Source organism: Mobula hypostoma, chromosome 1 (assembly GCF_963921235.1).
Source record: "Mobula hypostoma chromosome 1, sMobHyp1.1, whole genome shotgun sequence".
Classification (NCBI taxonomy): domain Eukaryota; kingdom Metazoa; phylum Chordata; class Chondrichthyes; order Myliobatiformes; family Myliobatidae; genus Mobula; species Mobula hypostoma.
Window position 1 is genome coordinate 179,435,857 of NC_086097.1, and position 21,820 is coordinate 179,457,676.

Here is a 21,820-nt window from a genome sequence, read left to right on the forward strand (position 1 = left end):
AGAGTTTCTGAAATAATCTGCACATCTTGCTCACGATCTAGGAGGCACTGAGTGCAGGAGAAGTCAAAATAAAGAACAGGCGGCTGGCTGTTCAGTCCTATCAGTGTGTATTACTGTTCAGAGCATGGAACAGAAAACCAACCTGTCCTTCCACCCTTGATCTCTTTACCAGTCATGATTCCAAATTAAATTAATCCCACTTGTCTGCACATGATCCCCATCTCTCCATCCCAGCTGTTCATGTATCTGTCTGAAAGTCACTTGAGCATCACTATGGGATCTGTTAGCATCACCTTTTCTGACAGCGTGAGCCAGACCCCCACTACTCTTGCCCCATACAACTTTGCATCTTTTCCTCTGTCTCGTCCCCTCCCTCCCTTTTGTTTCCCCCTTGCCTTGCACTCCTCTTCCTATACCCTCCTCCTCATCCACACTCTCCTCTTGTCCTCTCCTTCAGCCTCCCCTTCCCTCCACTCCCACATCTCCCCTGCCCTCCTCTTATCCTCTTCTCCTTTCCTCCCCTCCCCACCCCTTCTCTGCCTTGCTCTCCCCGGCCCCGCCTCACCCCTCCCTCCCTCCCGCCCCCCACCTCCCCCAAACCCCCTCCTCTTCTCTATCTCCTTTCCTTCTCTCCCCAGGCCTTGCTGCCTCCTCTCCTTCAATCTCTCTCTCGATCCCCCATCATCTCATTCCACTCTCGCACTAGAGGCCCACCAACATCTACTGCAGGAGATGGTAGGATGATTCGTGCAGAGTTTTGTCACTGATCTTAAATCCAATTAGTTAAGTAATTCTGGAATTAAAACCTATAGCGAGGTGAAGGTACTGGCCTGTTTTTAAAAAAACCTTCTTGCTTTTATCTGAGATCCTCTGATCTGCCCTCTGAAAAGGTCAGTGGCCATTCACTTTGAGGGCAATCAGGAACGCTGTTGAAAGCAACACGCATGCATTTCAGAAGTTTCAGCCGTCCCCTTGTTAATTTCTTTGTCCCCAGCTCCTGCCCATGCGATGTGCAGGCAGGTGAGAGGGAGCCATGTCGGGAAGGTTGGTTTCCATCGTGCTCCTGTCGGAGGGCACCATGGCAACCAGAACCTGATCCTCTGGCTTGGCCAGGTTCCAGGCTCTACTGTTCCCAGACTTCAGGTGTTGAGATACACTTCAACAGGTGGACAGGACAGGACGAGACCTGAAAGCAGTCTCGTTGGTAATGGGGGGGGGGCTTACTTTCCCCCAGCAGAGCAACAGTTAGCAGGCATGGAGAGTTAAGGTAATGGAACAGAGTTGAGGAGGATCCTGATAGTTACAGGGACAGGAACTCGGAGGCCAAGGGAGAAGCTCTGTTACCGAAGGATTGCCAAATTGAGCACCTGCTGCACAGTGACCTACCAGGTCTGCGCACCAAGTACTGGGCAGTGGGATTAGTGCTTGCAGCTCACTCTCTTGCTGGCCTGGACCCGATGGATGGGAGGTGAGCTCCCAGGAAACTGACAATGAGACACGAATGGTGGGTGCATGTCCTTTCTGTTCAATCTTTTCCTGCTGTGCCCTGCTTGAGTTTTCTTGTAACTGCTGACTACACAAGGTGGGCAGACCACGTTTGTACCACACCGGCCTCAGACTCAGGAATTGTAATTCTTGCGCCAAAGTCTAGACCACAGTAAATAACTCGGATATAAGAGGTTAAAAAGGTTAAAATAAAGTATTTTGCTGATTTGCATTTAATTGCATTCAAATAAGTCTTCAGCATTGTTTGTTAAAATGGGAGGATAGAGTATTTAACTATGGATGGTTACCAGGGAATAAGCAAAATAGATCAGGGTCAAATTTCAGAGCTCAATACAGAGTGAGTGTTACACACCTGCACGGACTTGGCTTGAATGGTGGTGAATTAACAGAGTGCTTTCTGAATCCAGATTCTGACTCTGCAGACTCTTTGAGTGGATTTGAAACGGTAGCAAGTCAGTCAGCTGACGAAGAACCTTTGAACTGTACCAACACCGAAAGGTCAAATATGTCGGAGCAGGAGAATCGTGGAACCAAACCAGTTCCGGCCAATGGCATCACAAAATACAGGTGAGGCACAAAACCAGAGATTGAATAAACACTGCTTGTTAGAAAGGCAAAGTCAAGTTTGTCATGTGCACTTTTGCGATGAAAAACTTATTTGTAGCAATATTATAGGTACATAAGATAAATAAGCAACATTTACAGGAATGAAGTACAATAAACATAAATTATATAATGCACACGACATGCTGGAGAAACTCAGCAGGCCAGGCAGCATCTGTGGAAAAGAGTAAACAGTTGATGTTTCAGAGCAAGACCCTTCATCAGGACAGTCCCTTCATCTTTTCCATAGACGCTGCCTGGCCTGCTGAGTTCCTCCAGCGTTTTGTGTGTTACCTTGATTTCCAGCATCTGCAGATTTTCTCTTGAACATAAGTCATAATAATTTTTACAAGAAAGGACATGATTAGAACAGAACAAAAACTGGGGAAGTTGGGGAATCAAGAACTAGACGGCAAAGGTTTAAGGTAAAAGTGAAGAGATTTGATAAGAGCCTGAAGGACACCTTTGTTAACTGATGGTGGCCAGTGCATGGACTGAATTGATAGAGGAAGTAGTTGAGGCAGGTACATCAGCAATATTTAAGGGGTACTTGGACTGGAATGTGATAGGAAAGTTTAGAAGGATGCGGCCAAATGCCGGCAAATGGGATGAGCTTACATGGGAATCTTGGTTGGCATGGACCAGCTGGGTCAAAAAGCCTGTCTCTGTGTTGTGTTACTCTGTGTACAAATTCCACACATGTGGGTGTGTGTATGTATAGTATATCATGAAATATTCTGAGCCACCCTTGCAAAAAGTTGCTTTTAAAAATTAATGTGGGATGTTTAATACAGTACAGTGCAGAGATCTAAAATAATCTTTGTTTCAAATTTTAGTTCCTTGCATCACCTGGCTTTGTTCATGCATTTTTTAAATCCTGTGTCAGGCCATGTGACAGAGGCATGAAATGGTTGTGAAGCTACAAGAGATGGCAAATGCTGAATCCTGACTGATTGTGACACGGGTCAAACAGTTGTGTTGGGAATATTTTCTGCAGGCTCTATGTCAAACTTAGTCAAGTTATTTGTTTAACTGTAGTGGATTTAACTAACACAATTATATTCTTTGCTTTTTATCTGGGAGAATATGTGAAAGACTAAATTTGATACCAAGACCTAAATTTTAATGAACTGTAAGAGATACTCTGTACTCTGGTGTCACCCTCTGTGTTCACTGTCCTGGTGATCTGATTACCTCTTCGATACCTGCTACTGTTATATTGTCCTGGCTGGCTAATGGCTACAAAAATATTGGACAAATGTCAAGAAATATGCGTCTGGGTTTGTCACCACTGGATATTCTATACAAGTGATTCAGATTAATGTATTTATCATGTGCATTGAAACAGAGTGCAATGCATCATTTGTGTTAGCAACCTAAGGAATGGTGGGGTAACGGGCAAGTGTCGTTACACATTCCAGCACCAACGTAACATGTGCAACGGAACAACACAGACAACATCAACAGCAAAACAAACCTCTTTCCTCTCTACGTCAGGCAGCATCTATGGAAATGAATAAGCAGTCAATGTTTCGGGCTCAGACCCTTCTTCATGACTGGAAAGGAAGGGGAAGGCGCTGGAAGGTGATCGGTGAAGCCATTTGGGTGAGAAAGGTAAAGGACTGGAGAAGAAGGAATCTGATAGGAGAGGAGAATGGACCATGGGAGAGAGGGAAGAAGGATGGGCAACAGAGGGAGGTGATAGGCAGGTGAGGAGAAGAGGTAAGAGGCTAGACCAGGAAGAAGAGGGAAGCTGGGGCAGTGAGTTTACCAGAAGGAGAAATTAATGTTGGTGCTATCAGGTTGGAGGCTTCCCAGGCAGAAAATAAGCTGTTGCTCCTCCACCTTGCGAGTGGCCTCATCATGACAAAAATGGCCACGGACCAATATGTCAGAAGGAGAATAGAGACAGGAATTAAAATGGTTGACCACAAAAATTCCATTTCTGGTGGATGGAGCAGAAGTGCTCAACAAAGCAGTTCCCCAGTTTCCGTCAGGTCTCACTCATGTCGAGGAAGGTGCATTGGGAACACCAGATACAAAAGACAACCCCAACAGGTTTGCAGGTGATGTGTTGCCTCATCTGGAAAAACTGTTTGGGGCACTGAATAGCGATAAAGAAGGTCACATTTATTCTTACTTAGTCCTAAAGAAGGGTCTCAGTCTGAAAAGTCGATTGCTTTATTCATTTCCATGTATACTGTCTGACGTACTGAGTTCCTCCAGCATTTTCTGTATGTTGCTCTGCTTGTGTTTACTTGTTGCTTGCTCCTACCCACCCACCCAGTCATGCATACAAACAGGCCTCCAACTCAGGGCAGGCCGCCTCTGTGCCTCTGACTTCCTGTGGAGTCACAGACGTTGGGCCTCCAACTCCTCCCTGCGGCCTCGTAGTCTCACAGGTCTTGAATTTAAAACTGTGTTCTCTACACTAAGTTAGTTTCTGCTTTGCGGAAAATGATCAATTGTTAATTAGGAAAATGTCTTTGTTGGATAGTTACAGCATTTCTGTATGGCACAGACAAATCGTTAATCAAATCAGAAGAATTGGCATTTATTTTTAATCTGTATATTGTTGGATTTGTGTGGACTTTTGAGGTGTGTTTTCAACAGCTGCTACAGGTAGGTCACAGCCAGGTGCATACTGGACAGAAACCTGCTTCCACCCCCATACACAACTTGCCTTGGTGCAAACTGCTCCACCAGTTTTCCCTGCCCTCCGTGTAGTTGTACAATACATTGATGCCATTTTGTGTTAGATTTTGGCAGCAAATGGGATTAAAATTCATTTCATATGAAGCTCAACTGCATCACAGAAACTGCTCAGCATTTGTGGAGATCTCTAATCCGTTCATGGCACCAGAAGCACTTAAGATTGATTTAAAAAGAACAATGACTATAAGTGGAGAGAGAGAGAGAGGGAGGACACTAGTTCTGCTGTTGGTAAGGACGAAGATGTGTATGGACGTCAGACTTTTGAATTGAACCATGTTATGACGGATCATCTGGGTAGGGGTTTCTTGTTGGAATTTGTTTATTATTGTCACATGTATGAAGATCTAGCAAAAAGGGTGTCTTGCATTGTGTTCATACAGATCAGATCATTATACAGTGCATTGAGCGAGAACAAGGTATAGAAATAACTATTCAAAATAAGATGTAACAGCATGAGGTCAAGACTCTATCTTATCGTACAAGGGGCTGACAACAGTAGGATGGAAGTTATCCTCGAGCCTGGTGGGATGTACTTTCAGATTTTTGTATCTTCTGCCCAATTGGGGGTGGGGGGGGGGAAGAAAAGTGAATGTCTGGGGTAGGTGGAGTCTTCGATTTGGTGAAGGGTTTAAGAGTTGGTGGGAGAAGGAGGGAGACTGAGGTTGAAGGTCAAAAAATTAGCCATGATTGAATGGTGGAGCAGACTAAATGGGCTGAATGGCCTATTTCTGTTCCTTATGAATATGCGTGAGTTGGGTGTTGGTAACTAGGAGACATTTTGCATTGTATAACTCCATAACTAGACTAGGTGTGGGTCTGTGTTAACCTCTTCCATCTGCTGTTATTCTGCCTGATCCCACTTTTAGATAACCACCTAGTCGTTTCAGTATATTGAATCAACTTGAATATTTTCTCTGAATTCTGTAATGCTATCCTAAGTAGCATAGTTGACTCTGCTAAATCATATTAATTTCCAAGCGTCTTGATATCACGTCCTTTGAAGTTTGCAGTGATTTCCCAAGTAACAGAACGGGATGAAAAAGTTGGTGATTCTGTGTTTCTTCCCTCCCTCCCTCTTTCCTGAAGTGGTGTGCACATTGGCTGACTCCAACCTGCAGGAACATTTCATCATACAGACATTTGATGACCAGCCTCTTTCTAAACTCTGTATATAGGTCAGCAGGGCTTTTGAGATGTAATCTTGTAAGATTTAATTATCTGTGATCCTGCACTCCAATTCTGTACTGTCTTGGTTTAAATTCAAGTTCAAGTTTATTGTCCTTCAACCGTACACACGTAAACCGCCAAACGAAACAGTATTTCTCCAGATTCACAACACGGTACCTATAACTCACTCACATAATACATAAAATAATATTACCAGGAGTAAATTAATAAATAATAAAGGGCATTTGCGACACAAGTTAAAAAGCAAACAGTGTAACACTACTGGCACTTCATGCGTGATGGGACCTGGGTGGTAGCAGGGAGTTCAATAGTCCTACGGCCTGGTGAAGAAGCTGTTTCCCATCCTAACAGCTCGTGTCTTAATGCTACAGTACCTCCTGCCTGATGGTAGGGGTTCAAGGACATTGTTGATGGATGAGAGGGATCATTGACAATGCTAAGGGGCTTGCGTACACAGTGCTCCTGATGGATGGAAGAGTGACCCTGATGACCCTCTCAACAGTCCTTGCAATCTTTTGTAGGGACTTGCAGTCAGATGCCTTGCAATTCCTGTACCAGACCGTGATGCAGCAGGTCAGTACGCTCTCGATGGTGCTTCTGTAAAAGTGGGTGGGGAGAAGGAGACCCTCACTCATCTCAATCTCCTCAGAAGGTGGAGACACTGTTCTGCCTTCTTGACCAAAGAGGTGGTGTTGAGGGACTGGGTGAGATCATCGGTTATGTGCACTCCCAGAAATGTGGTGCTGCGAACTGTCTCCACGATCAAGCCGTGTGTGGACAGTAAGAAGTGGCCGGCCTGCATCTTCCTAAACACAACAATCATTTCTTTGGTCCTGTCCACAATGAGATTCAAATTGTTGTGTGCGTACCATTCCACCAGCAGTTCCACTTCCTCTCTCTATGCTGTCTCAGCATATTTGTCATCAGCAAACTTAATGATTCGGTTTGAACTGAGGTCATGCATCAGCAATGTGAATGGCAGTGGGCTAAGCTCACAGCCCTGGGGCTGTCAGTGCTCAGCGTGATTGATCTGGAGATGTTTCTGCCAACATGGACTGACTGTGGCCTTTCTGTCAATAAGTCCGGATCCAGTTACAGAGAACCACTCACCAAGTGCTAGAGAAACTCAGCAGGTGAGGCGAAGAGAGATGTTGAGACCCAACAAGGACAGTTTACTACCAGCTTCAGATGGTCGTATGAAAGCTGTGCTGAGCCAATGTTGATGTACAGCATCCTGGCCTATGAGGCACCATTATCTGGGTGGGACAGGACAGAGGAGTGCGTGGCATCATCAGTCACCAATTTGAGCAATAAGTGATCTGGAAAGGCAGATGGAATTTACTGTGATCCGTAACCAGCCGCTCCAAGCACTTCATTACTGTGGAGGTCCGTGCCACTGGATGTTGGTCGCTGAGGCAGGTTACTGTCACCCTCTTGGGCACCAAGATGATGGTGGCCACCATGAACCCTGAGAGGACAGTGGACTGTTCCAGAGAGATGTTGAAGATGTCTGTTAGAACTTCATTTAACTGGGCCGCGTTGACCACGGTTGGATCATCCTCACGTCAGCTGTGACCAGACAGAGTGCCTAGTCCTCATGGAGAAGGGAGGCCTCGCTTGCCGACGTAGATAGCATTCAGCCTATCAGGACGAGAAGTGAATCTGTCATTGACGTACAGGGTGGACTTGTGGTCTGAATGCCCTGTCACATGAGCCTCCTGCCTCTGGCGTTGCAGAAATAGCTGTACCTTCTCTATGAATATTCCTTCCTGATAGCGTGAGAAAGTGCTGCTCTTCCTGGTCTAAGTGTTGTCTTATCCCCCTGGTCTCTCAGCTGTGCCCGGACCTTTGCTGTCACCATGGCTTCTGATTTGCCCTCACGTTGATGTGATTAATAACGGTGATGTCCTCAATGCACTATGTAGCCAGTCACAAGTCTCACATGTTCATAGCCGTTAATGTAATGGTCACAGGTAGCTGCCTCCCTGAACGTGTTCCTGTCCGTGTTTTCAAAGCAGTCCCACAATGCTGAGGTTGCTCCTTCTGGCCAGGTCTTTACCTCTCTTCAAACTGGTTTAACTTATTCGTTCCAAGTTCCTTCTAACCATCTTGCAAGGTGCTTCTTAAAGCCTAGTTGTTTCATAAAACAATAAGCAGTGGATTCAGCAGGTCGAGCAGCACCTGTGGGAGGAAAGGAATTGTTGACATTTCGGGTTGAAACTGTGCATCACAACAGAGTGGAGCAGAGAGATGGCCGGGGGAAGGGGGAAAGGGGAAGGGCATGGCGGGGGCTGGTAGGTGATGGCTGGACCGAGGAGGGGTGAAGGATGATGGACAGGTAGAGCTGGAAGGAGAGTGGATAGGGTGAAGATGGAGTCAGCTGCTTGCGAAACACAAAGGACTACCAGTGCTGGAATATGGTAAGTAAGAGAGGTGATACTAGGAACCATTACGGGAGAAGCCATAGCAGATGGACCCAGATGAGGGAGAGGATCCTGTGGATAAAGTGTGTGGATAGTGGTTGGATGGAACTAGAAGAGTGAGGGAGACGAAAAAAGAGCTTTTGATTACCTGAACCAGTGTTTGTGTTGGATTCCAGTTCTTTATTTTGGAGGCATTGTTGTGAAGGGGTTGGAACATTTTATAATGTATTATATATTTTATACAAGCAACTGTATGGACTGCTCGGAAACCTGATGTTGGAGGGGAAGAAGCTGTTCCTGAATCACAGAGTGAGGGTCTTCAGGCTCTTGTACCCCATCCCTGATGGTAGTAACGAGAAGAGGATGGTAAGACCCTCAGTGATGAATGCCTGACTCTTGAAGATGTCCTTGATGGTGGAGCTGGTTTAGTCCACAACTGCCTGCTGCCCTTGTGATCCTGTGCCTTGGGGCTTGCATGCCAGTTTGTGATACAGCCAGTCAGAAATGTAAATTTCTGTAGAAAATAACTGACAGCATTTAGGAAGTGCCGAGACAAGCACGTGAATCACCTACATGTCGAAGTCGAAGGAGGGTTTCCATGGGGTAGGGAACGGCTGGGTGAGCAGGATAATGATGGTGGTTTAGGTTAGTAGATGGAAGTATATGGTCTCATTAATTGGCTCCTATGAGCCCTGTTAAACTAAGGGTTGGCAGGATGCCCGGGCTGTATACCATTGAGATGGATTACAGCAGGAGCCAAAAGAGACATGGCATGTTGGCAGGGAGTAGTGGGAAAGATTGTGATGATGCTGAGTAGGCAGTTGGAAGGCACAAAATCAAAATCTCGATTAACTAGTCAGTCCTGATGTTTGGATTGGAGCAAGTCAAAACAAATACTTTATCAAAAGACCATTAAGTCCATCAGACATAGGAGCAGAATTAGGCCATTCAGCACATTGAGTCTGCTCTGCAGCTGACCCATTTCCCTTTCAACCCCAGTCTTCTACCTTCTCCCCATAACCTTTCATGCCCTGAATAATCACGAATCTATCAGCCTCCACCTTAAATACCCCCAAAGACCTGGCCTCCATAGTCACCTGTGGCAACAAATTCCACAGATTCTTCGCCCTTCAACTAAAGAAGTTCCTCCTCATTACATTCTAAATGGATATCCTTCTATTCTGAGGTTGTGCCCTCTGGTCCTAGACTCCTTCACTACAGAAAACGTCCTCTCAATATCCACTCTGTCTTGGCTTTTCAATATTTGATAGGTTTCGGTGAGATTCCCCCTCATTCTTCTAAATTCCAGCAAGTACAGACCCGGAGCCATCAAATGATAAGCCTTGCATTCCTGGAAAAACTTTGTAAACCTCCTTTGAACTCTTTCCAATGTCAGCCATAATTTCTTTGATAAGGGGCCCAAAACTGCTCAGAATACTCCATGAGGCCTCACCAGTGCCTTATAAAACCTCAGCATCACATCCCTGCTCTTGTATTCTAGACTTCTTGAAATGAATGCTAACTTTGCATTTGCTTTCCTCACCAGTGGTTCAACCTGTATATTTACTTTTAAGGAATCTTGCATAAGGACTCCCAAGTCCCTTTGCACCTCAGATTTTTGAATTTTCTCCCCGTTTAAAAAAAAATAGTGTATGCTTTTATTCCTTCTACCAAAGTGCATGAAAATATACTTCCCAACACTGTGTTCCATTTGCCACTTCTTTGCCAATTCTCCTAATCTATTCTTCTGCAGCCTCCCTGCTTCCTCAACACTACCTGCCCCTCCACCTATTTTCGTATCGTCTGCAAACTTGGCCATGAAGCCATCAATTCTGTCATCCAAATCATTGACATGCAACCCAAAAAGAAGCGGTCCCAATACTGGCCCCTGTGGAACACCACTAGTCACTGGCAACTGATCAGAAAAGGCTGCCTTTATCCCCACAGTTTGCCTTCTGCAAATCACCCAGTGTACTCGCTTCTGACCGCTGACACCCTCAAACCTTCGGGCAATATACTTATTCAGTTCATCCACCATTTGCTTGTCCCCCATTAATACCTCTCCAGTGTCATTTTTCAGCTGATCTGATATCTACTCTCACCTCTCTTTTACTCTTTATATATTTGAAAAATCTTTTGTTATTTTCTTTAGTATTATTTGCTAGTTTACCTTTGTATTCGTTTTTTCCCTTCTTATGGTTTTTTGGTTGCCTTCTGTCGGTTTTTAAAAGCTTCCCAATCCTCTAACTTCCCACTAACATTTGCTCTATTATATGTCCTCTATTTGCTTTTATGTTGGCTTTGTCTTCCTTTGTCAGCCATGGTTACGTCATCCTATCTTTAGAATACTACTGCTTCTTGGGGACGTATCTACCTTGTGCCTTCCGAATTACTTCCAGAAACTCCAGCCAATGCTGCTCTGTTGTCATCCCTGCTAGTGTCCCCTTCCAAACAACTTTGACCATCTCCTCTCTCATGCCTCTGTAATTCCCATTACTCCACTGTAATACTGATACGTTTGACTTTAGCTTCTCCTTCTCACTGATTACTGGTCAATTAAGGGTTCCTTTACCTTAAGTGCCCTAATCAAATCTGGTTCATTACATAGCACCCAATCCAGAATAGCTGATCCCCGAGTGGGTTCAACCACAAACTGCTCTTAAAAAGCCATCTTGTTGACATTTACAAATTCTTTCACTTGGGATCCAAAATCAGCACCAGCCTGATTTTCTCATTGTACCCAAAGTACAATCCTCTGCGACAATTGTAACTCTGCCATTTTGACTTGCATATCCTATCACCCTTTTTGATTTGTAGCCCACATCCTGGCTACTGTTTGGAGGACTGTATATAACTCTCATCATGGTCTTTTGGCCCTTGCAGTTACCTAACTCTACCCACAACGATCCTACCTCTTCCAGTCCTATTTCACCTCTTTCTAACGATTTGATTTCATTTTTTACCAACAGAACCATACCACCCCCTCTGCCTACCTGCCTACCTGCCTGTCCTTTCGATACGATGAGTATCCTTGGATGTTAAGTTCCCAACTATAATCTGGTTTACAATGGAGAATACTACTAAGAAATGCAATGCTTTAGTTATAGAGTCACACAGCACAGAAGTGGGCTTTCAGCCCAACTTGCCCGTGGTGACCTTCATGCCCATGAGGTCAAACAGCTCGGAAGCAGACCCTTTGACCCGACTTGCCCATGGTGACTGTTGCCTAGCGAGCTAGTTCTCCCTGCCTTCGAACTTTCTCTTATCCATGTACTTAGCTAGGTGAATTTTAAATGTTGCTGGCGTGCCCATCTCAACCACTATTATTGGCAGTTCATTCCAAATACGCATCACCTTTTGTTTGAAGAAGCTGCCCTTGATGTCCCTTTTAAATCGCACCTTTGATCTTAAACTCTTGTTTTAACACCCTCTCCCAGGAAAAGGTCAGTGGTTTCACCCTGTCTCTGCCCCTCATGATCTTGTATATCTATCAGGTCACTCCTCAACCTCCTCCAATTCTGGGAATATAGTCCTAGTTTACACAACCTCTCTTTGTAACTTGAGCTCCCAAGTCCAGCAACATCTCGTGAAATATTTTCTGCACTCTTTCTAGTTTATTAACATCTTTCCTATAACGGTGACCAAAACTGTACACAATACTCCAAAAGAACTGGAGAGCTGCCAGTGGAGCTGTACCTCAGAGATGCAATACCACGTCAGTGTGAAGTCATGCATGCAAAACAAAGTTTTTCACTTTTCCTCTGTACGTCTAACAATAATTAAAAATTTAAATGGGTGCATAGTCAGAGGCTGAAATGGCTAACACGAGAGGGCATAGTTTTAAGGTGCTTGGAAGTAGGTACAGAGGAGATGTCAGGGATAAGTTTTTTATGCAGAGAGTGGTGAGTGCGTGGAATGGGCTGCCGGCAGCGGTGGTGGAGGCGGATATGATGGGGTCTTTCCAGAGACTCCTGGATGGGTACATGGAGCTTAGAAAAATAGAGGGCTATGGGTAAGCCTGAGTAAGGACATGTTCAGCACAGCTTTGTGGGCCGAACAGCCTGTATTGTGCTGTAGGTTTTCTATGCTTCTATGTTTCTAAATTAGCATGGACAAGATGGGCAGAAGGGTCTATTTCAGTGCACGTACATCTCTATAATTTGAAAGTATCATGTTGCTTAAAATATCCTCCATCATAAAGTGTTTGTTTGACTTACTCCAGTCCCAACGTCAGGATTTGAGTAGTCAATCGTCAATCAACATTTTGACTTTGTGCATTCCAACTACCTACTAACAGCCTATGATTTTAAAACATTGTTAACAAATCTTGAAGAAGAATTTGGAGGAAAGTGTGATTATGCAATTAGGTCAAAGATATAATCATATCGCATTGGACAGATCTGAGAGGGGCTGAATGGACTCTTGGAATGTATTGGTGGGAATAACAAGTGTGAGGTAGAGATGAGACAGACATCCTTATTGAATGGCCCAGAAGACCTGGGAAACTAAAACACTGGCATCCTAATCATTTTCTTGTCATAAGTATCACCTGCTTTACATTCCTTGATTATATTCTAATTTGATCATTCCAGGTGGGGGCCTGGAACGCATTGCTGGGGGCAGTGGTAGAGACTGATACGTTAGGGACATTAAGAGATTTTTAGGTAGTCACATGAATGAAAGAAATTTGGAGGGTTATAGGTTGTGTAGGATGGAAGGGTTAGATTGATCATGGAATAGCTTTATATAGGTTGGCATGATATGATGGGCTGAAGGGTCTGTACTGTACTGTTCTGGGTTCTGAGACACACCATATCACCAGATTATTTTTCTAAAAAACTCATCTTAAAAACACTTAAAATCGTTTTCTGACCATCTGAACCTCCATGGCCTTCCATGAAAAATCTGCAGATACTAGAAACCTGTGTAACGCCCTGCTATGCTGTGAGGTATTTTATTTTAGCAGTTTTCTGTAGAAGCAGTGCATCCTGCTGGTAAGAGTGTTTTGGCTTCAGCTAAAGATAAGGAGCCATGTTATCCAACGTAGGGATGTTACAATCTGCCATTTGTAACTTTCTGCCCAGTGGAAGATTTGGGAGAGCTGGGCAGGATCGGATTTCTGAAGGACAGTAGTGTGGTTCGGGGTTGTTATGGTGGGAAGCTGCGGACCAGGTCACAAGGGAAGGTACCTTTGGAAGGAGAGTCCCTTTTGCAAGAAGTGCTTTGTATTGATGATTGGCTCCAAGGCAGAAGGGCCGATCCTCCTGAGAGTCAGTTCGTTCAAGATGGTCTTCAGTGGAAATTCGGACTGTGGCGGGTGGTTTCACACAGACCGTGGGTCCATTGTGTGTGAGTACTGTGGTACACCCCTGACTACTTCAGAAATGAGCTCCAATATTTATATGTATATTTAGACTGGTTTAACTGTAATGGACCCTTTGATCTTTTTTCCTTTCTCTGTTAACTGATAAAGTTTAAAATTGGTAAATATACTTCCTTTATAATTTTATGCTGGTGTATGATCTATGCTACCGATAACTGTGTATGGACAGTATTTATGCAGCATTCACTCAAATCGAGATTCTTTTAATCGGAACATCCTGACATTCCTGTTTGACTGAACCCCAAATCATACTGACCCTAGACATATACTGTTTATGAAAGGTGGTCCTCTCACCACTGGTTCACGTAGCCGTTAGCAGAGTTGGCTAACGAGCCATCCCGGCTGTGAGGAGATAACAGAAACGCTGCGAACACTCCTGCAAGCCAGGTACTGTAGTATCTGTGGAGAGCGAAGCAGTTAATGTTTCACATCCAGGACCTCTAACGAGACCTGGTTTAACTGTCCCTCTGACCTTCAGAAACCCATACGGACATGGGGAGAGCATACAAACTCCTCACACACAGCGGTGAGAATTGAACCTGGGTTAGTGGCGCTGTAATAGCTAACTGCTACATTACCATGCTACCTGCCCCCAAACGTGTATTGCTGGGGAGGAAAGCAAGGAGTGGAGTTGGAAGATTATGGCAGATGAATGAAAGACGGTGGTAAACTGAGTGAGAGGAGGGCAGAGATCTAATAGGAACTTGAGGGGCAACATTTCACCCAGAGGATAGACATTGTATGGAGTGAGCCCTCAGAGGAAGTGGCTGTGAGGTACATTAACAGCGTTTAAAAGGTTCTTGGGCAAACACATGGATAGGAAGGGTTTGGAGGGATACATGGTTAGTGTACAGTGGTGAAAACCTGACACCATTGTGTACTCAGGAAGCCCTGTGTACCAGGATACACTGCGTGCTGCCCATACAGATCAGGCCATACATGTGTACATGGAGGGAGTCACAAAAAACAACCCAGAATGCATTGTGACAATTACAGAGAAGGTGCAAGCAAGTACAGACAAATTACGAGCAAGAGCCATTCCAAGACGGATTGGAGATCAAGAGTTCATTTAAGAAGTTTAATCAAGAGTTGTGTAGAATATTAAGGAGCAGAGGGACCCTGGTGTACTAGCCCACAGGTCCTTAAAGGTGGCAGCGCAGGCAGATTACGTGGTTGGGAAGGCTTATGGGATTCTGGTCTTCATTAGTCGAGACTGACTACAGAAATCTACATTTCCATCAATTCCCACACCCCTTCCAGATTCCACCTGCACACTGGGGACAACTTGCAGTGGCTAATTAACCCACCAGCCCCCACGACTTAGGGATGTGAGAGGACGCATGAGTATCGGGGGGAGGGGCAAACAACATGGTCATGAAGATCGTGCACACTCCACACTAGAGGTCAGGATTAAACCAGACTCTACTTTGCTGCCCATTCTCCATTTAAAAGCCTTAATGTTAAAGCAATTTATTCAAATTACTGATTTGCTAAAATAACTGTGTATTGGTTTACCATTGCAGTTGAAGTTTAATTGTATTTTAAATCAGCCTGTCATTGGAGTATTGTGTGCAGTTCTGATCACCACACTACAGGAGGGGTGTCATTAAACTGGAAAGGCTGCACAAGGGTGTTGCCAGGACCACAGGGCTTGTGTTTTACAACGAGAGACAGGATAGGCTGGAATGCAGGAGATTGAGGGGTGCCCTTGTACAGTCGTGAGGAACAGAGGTTCTTTTCCCAGGATTGGGGAGTCTGAAAACTAGAGAGCGTAGGTTCAAGGTGAGAGGGGAAATATTTAAAGGGCAGGTTTTTCTAAGGGGTGATGGATATATGAAATGAGCTTCCAGGGAAGTGTAGATAAGTACAACACTTAAAAGTTCTTTGGACGGATCTGTGGATACGAAAGGTTTAAAGGGATATGGGCCAGATACAGGCTAATGGGACTAGTTGAGAAAGACAACTGAGGACAAAAGGAAAGGTACGTTGCATCTGGAGTTTCTTTGGTTAGTGGACGATTTCCCTCCACACCTCTCTGAGGTAGTGGGGAACCGCGTACGAGGCAAGTTACAGCAGTGGTTTGTCATTGCCTTTTGCCGAGTGAGTTTCCAAAGGGATCACCAGCTCATAACCCAGCACAGATGGAAAACGTGCAGGGGAGCTGGCTGGATTCGAACTTTCGTCCTTTCATCCCGAAGTCCAGCACTGATGCAACTACGCCACCAGCCGGGTTACCTTAGGACAACTTCAGCCAAAAAGCTTGTAAGACAAATGGGGAGAAAACTAACCGTGAGACTACATTGCATTGAACTGACTTTATTTCTTACATCCTTCACATACATGAGGAGTAAAAATCTTTACATTACATCTCTGTCTAAATGTGCAATTTATAGTAATTTATAATAAATAGTGTATACATCAATATAACAATATACATCAATATAACAAAGAAATAACATTGTATCAGCATGAATTGATCGGTCTGATGGCCTGGTGGAAAAAGTTGTCCTGGAGCCTGGTGGTCTTGTATTTTATGCTGGGGTGCTGCTTCCCGGATGGTAGCAGCTGAAACAGTTTGTGGTTGGGGTGACTTGAGTCTCCAATGATCCTTCGGGCCCTTTTTACACACCTGTCGCTGTAAATGTCCTGAAAAGTGGGAAGTTCACATCTACAGATGCACTGGGCTGTCCGCACCACTATCTGCAGAGTCCTGCGATTAAGAGAAGTACAGTTCCTATTCAGGATGCTCTCAGTTGTGCTCCTGTAGAAATTTCTTAGGATTTGGGGGGCCCATACCAATCTACTTCAACTGTTTGAGGTGAAAGAAGCACTATAGGCATCCGTTAGTCTCATGAGACCATGGATTTACACCTTGGAAGGGTTCCAGAGCACAGGCCTGGGCAAGGTTGTCTGGAAGACCGGCAGTTGCCCATGCTGCAAGTCTCTCCTCTCCACGCCACCGATGTTGTCCAAAGGGAAGGACATTAGGACCCGTACAGCTTGGCACCAGTGTCGTCGCAGAGCAATGTGTGTTTAAGTGCCTTGCTCAAGGACACACACGCTGCCTCAGCCAAGGCTCGAACTAGCGACCTTCAAATCACTAGCCTTAACCACTTGGCCACACGCCAACTGTTGTGCTTTACCAAACAGCTGGTATGTAAGATCCTCGGTGATGTTTATGCCGAAGAATTTAAAGCTGTTCACCCTCTCAATCCCAGATCCATTGATGTCTATAGGGGTGAGCCTGTCTCCATTCCTCCTGTAGTCCACAACCAGCTCCTTTGTTTTTGCAACATCACCTGGCTGTAAGATAACACATTCCTCTGCCACGCATCTCAGTACATGAAGATTAAGGACACAAGTTCATCTAGGAAACTACAAAAGTACTGGCAGAAGCACAGAACAAGAAATCAAAAGAATTCCTAGAAGCTTGATTATCAACAGAAGATTCTATTAATAATAAGCACATTGAACTGGATGCAATTTACGAACTTATGTTTCTGAGGGATCGGGGCTGAAAGTGAGCCGTGGACACTCAAGGAATGAACGCTCACAGTGACTGATAACCAGGGATACGGGCCAGCGGAGATCGCTCAGATATCTGGTTGGCCGGGGTCCAGCAGAGATTAGCGGCCGGTGCGACAGCCAACCAAACAGAACAAGTCGGATTAATATAAACGCCAGCACTCGGCAGAAGCACTGATGATGTCGCCTGGTGACGGACGTTTGCAATCTAACCTCCAGGCTCAGCGAACAACCCTACAAACAAAGCTTGTTTCTGTGCTACACACACAAAATGCTGCAGGGACTCAGCTGGTCAGGCAGCATCCATGGAGGGAAATGGACAGTCATCATTTCGGGCCAACACCCTTCATCAGGACTGGAAAAGAAGGGGGAAGACACCAGAATAAAAGGGTTGGGGAGGGAAGGAGGACAAGTTGGAAGGTGATAGGTGAGACCAGGTGGGTAGGAAAGGTAAAGGGTTGGAGAAGAAGGAATCTGACAGGAGAGGATAGTGGACGATAGGACAAAGGACAGAAGGAGGGGCACCGGGGGAGGTGAGGAGAAGTGGTAAGAGGCCAGAGTGGGGAAGAGAAGAAGAGGGAGGGGGAAGAGGAAAAGAAAAAAAATTACTAATCAATGTTCATGCCATCAGGTTGGAGGCTACGTAGATGGAATATGAGGTGTTGCTCCTCCAACCTGAGGGTGGCCTCATCGTGGCAGAAGAGGACTGACATATAGAAATGGGATAAGAGTTAAAATGGTTGGCCACTGGGAAATTCCACTTTTGGCAGATGGAGCTTGTGTGTGTTGCTGTGCATTTCCAGCATCATTTCTGTTTATTTTCTTAATTCATTTTCAGATGTTTGAGTTGGTGCAGCATAATTGTTGGTGCAAAATAGTATTGGTTGTTATTCTAGTCCATGTACGCTGTAATGACTAGATCTGCAAAACAAACTTTTCAGTATACAGGTGACAATAATAAACCAATGCCAATACTGGGAACAGAATATCTTAGGGGTTCATGTACACAGTTCCCTGAATATGGAGACACAGACTTTGAAAACATTTGTCATGCTAGCCTGTGTTGTTCGGGGCATTGAGTACAGGAGCTGTACAAGACACTTGTGAGACTGCACTTGGAGTACGTGTGCAGTTCTGGTAACCGGTGTGTAGGAAGAATGTATTAAGCTGGAAAGGGCGCAGGAAAGATTCACAAGGATGTTACCAGAACTGGAGGACTTAGTTATGAGGCTGGACAGGCTGGGACAGTTTTCTCTGGATCAAGGGTGACCATAGAGAAATTTATAAAATCATGAGGGAGATCGATGGGGTGACTGGTCACAGTCTTTTTCTCAAGGTGGGGGAATCTGAACTCAGAGGGCGTAGATTTAAAGTGAGAAGGGGAATCTAAATGGCAAGTTTTTTCACACAGACAGAGGTGGGAGTAGGGAATGAAATACCAGAGGCAGTGCTTGAGGTGGGTACAATTACAATATAAAAGATATTTTGGCAGGTTTATGGATGAGAAAGGTTTAGAGGGAAATGGGACCAGTTCAGGGAGAGAAAACAGTTTAGCGATGATGAGATGGGCCGAAGGGCCTATTGATGAACTGTATGACTAATTTGAGCAAGGGTTTTGACTGGAAGTAAAGCAGAATTGAGCTCTGCAGCAAAAATTAGAAAGGGTAAAAAAATTAAGGTAACATTTTCCCTTTGGTAATCTTTGGATTATGTATGTAATGCTCAGGGCTATTGGCTCGTGTTTATCTAAGGGAAACCCCGTCCGCCCGCTAAACCGTGTCTGACGGTTGCGTAGTTGCTGTGTAATGCTACCTGGTACAAACTCACACATCAAATATCAGACAGCACACAATGTACGATTTACAGATTACACTTTATAAATCTTACTAGAACTATGTAATTAATAGAGATACAATATAAAAGGGAAAGTAAAAGGCGCCAAACTTATCAGAGTTCAACCACTTTGTGCACAACCGTTGGAGCTCAATTAATGGGGTCTTCGTTCCACCCTGCGATCTCCTCTGACCCCCTCGACCCACCGCCTGGGACCAACCACGGTGGTCGGCCAGAGCGCGTCCAGCACGTCCTTCCTCTTCGGTTCTCCTCCAAAAAGCCCGCCAAACCACATGGTTCCCAGCCATATGAGACAAAATATCACCCACAAAAAGAATAACATGGACACTCATTGGTTCATTCTATACCTTATCAATAATATAACCCAAACAAGCAGGGAGAGAGAGAACTCCTTACATTGCAGTTATTATTACAGAAAAGCCATTTTATATAACATATAAAGAAGCTATTTTAGACACCTCAGCTGCCAGTGTAACCAAGACCCAGTTACATGTAAACTTTTCAAACTTGCCTTCAGTTTTATTTAGCAGAATCCCTGCAAAGTTTTTAGCATAAATTTGGATCTCCTGGAATCATACAGCACAGGTACTTTGGCCCACTATAACCATGCTGTACTATAATGCTCCTAAAAAGAGCCCTGCAGGCAAGGGTGTCTTGGGCAAAGACAGGACAATCCAGGGTTACAAAGCTTGGAAGTCCGTACATTAGGGGTTGAATTGTCAGATACACCACTGCAGAAACACGAATATCTGTGTGTCACTGCATCGAAGACTGAAAGAGAGAATTGGGGAACGGAACCTTTGCCCCAGTTGAACTCTCCACATATTCAAGATGGAAGCAGAGAATTTTGTGGATTAACCACGGCAGAGTCGCAATTAGCGCGGCAATATTACAGCTCAGAGTGCCGGAGTTTGGTTCTGGCTTCCTCTGTAAGAAAGTCTGTGTGTGTGGGTTTCCTCCAGGTGCTCCAGTTTCCTCCCAGACGTACTGGTTAATTGGTCGTTGCAGATTGTCCTGCGGTTAGGCTAGGATTTAATTTGTGGGTTGATGTGCAGCACAGCTCAGTGAACTGGAAGGGCCTGTTCCATGCGGTATCTCCACATAAATAAATAGACCATGTTTAGAACTTCAAGGCCACTGTACTGTCCTGCTGTCACAAAACAACAAACTTGACCAAGGTGATTGGAAGAAAGTATAGGGGGATGTTAGAGGCAGGTTTATTACACACTGATGGTATGTGGAACACACTGCCGGGAGTGGAGATAGAGGCAGATACATTGAGACAGATAAGAGACTTAGATAAGCACGTGGATGAAAGAAAAATGGAGGGCTATGTGGGAGGGAATGATTAGATTGATACTAGAGTAGATTAAAAGGTCGGCACAACAGGGACACCTCTTTTTCCCTTATTGGGGGGGAGAGAGAGAGAGAAAGCCAGTGATATGTAGAATTACTGGCTGAACAAGTAGTCTTTGGGATACTGCAAGTCTATCTTGGTGCTTTGCTGCACGGCTGAGTGCTTGGTGGAGGGTGCAGATGCTTTTTTGCTGGTGGGGAAGGGGGTCATCGCTTTGCTGCTGCTTATGCTTGGGAGGGGCTTTGGGTTCTAACATTTAACTGTCATTCATTCTTTGGGTCACTCCTCTTTTCGTGGATGTTTGCAAAGAAAAAGAATTTCAGAATGTATATTGTATACATTCCTCTGATATTAAAGGTACGTATTGAAACATTGTGGATTGAAAGGCCTATACTATGCTGTACTCATATTCCATTTATAGTTATAATGGGTGACTTCAATCTACATGTAGACTGGGTGAACCAAATTGGTAAAGGTGCTGAGGAAGAGGATTTCTTGGAATGTATGCGGGATGGTTTTTTGAACCAACATGTCGAGAAACCGACTAGAGAGCAGGCTATTCTGGACTGGGTTTTGAGCAATGAGGAAGGGTTAATTAGCGATCTTGTCGTGAGAGGCCCCTTGGGTAAGAGTGACCATAATATGGTGGAATTCTTCATTAACATGGAGAGTGACGTAGTTAATTCAGAAACAAAGGTTCTGAACTTAAAGAGGGGTAACTTTGAAGGTATGAGACATGAATTAGCTAAGATAGACTGGCAAATGACACTTCAAGGATTGACGGTGGATATGCAATGGCAGGCATTTAAAGGTTGCATGGATGAACTACAACAATTGTTCATCCCAGTTTGGCAAAAGAATAAATCAAGGAAGGTAGTGCACCCGTGGCTGACAAGAGAAATTAGGGATAGTATCAATTCCAAAGAAGTAGCATACAAATTAGCCAGAGAAAGTGGCTCACCTGAGGACTGGGAGAAATTCAGAGTTCAGCAGAGGAGGACAAAGGGCTTAATTAGGAAGGGGAAAAAAGATTATGAGAGAAAACTGGCAGAGAACATAAAAACGGACTGTAAAAGCTTTTATAGATATGTAAAAAGGAAAAGACTGATAAAGACAAATGTAGGTCCCCTGCAAACAGAAACAGGTGAATTGATTATGGGGAGCAAGGACATGGCAGACCAATTGAATAATTACTTTGGTTCTGTCTTCACTAAGGAGGACATAAATAATCTTCCAGAAATAGTAAGGGACAGAGGGTCCAGTGAG

The 21,820-nt window shown here is 44.7% G+C and overlaps 1 protein-coding gene across 3 annotated transcripts in view; it reads left to right on the top strand.

The window, feature by feature from the left end:
* The window catches only part of osbpl1a (oxysterol binding protein-like 1A), a 264,088-nt gene that overhangs the window by 194,894 nt on the left and 47,374 nt on the right, over window positions 1-21,820 (top strand). For all 3 annotated transcript variants that reach the window (XM_063060473.1, XM_063060482.1, XM_063060490.1), the window contains one exon: window positions 1,914-2,073. In XM_063060473.1, the coding sequence (XP_062916543.1) occupies window positions 1,914-2,073 (160 nt within the window). The remainder of the gene's footprint in view (window positions 1-1,913; window positions 2,074-21,820) is intronic.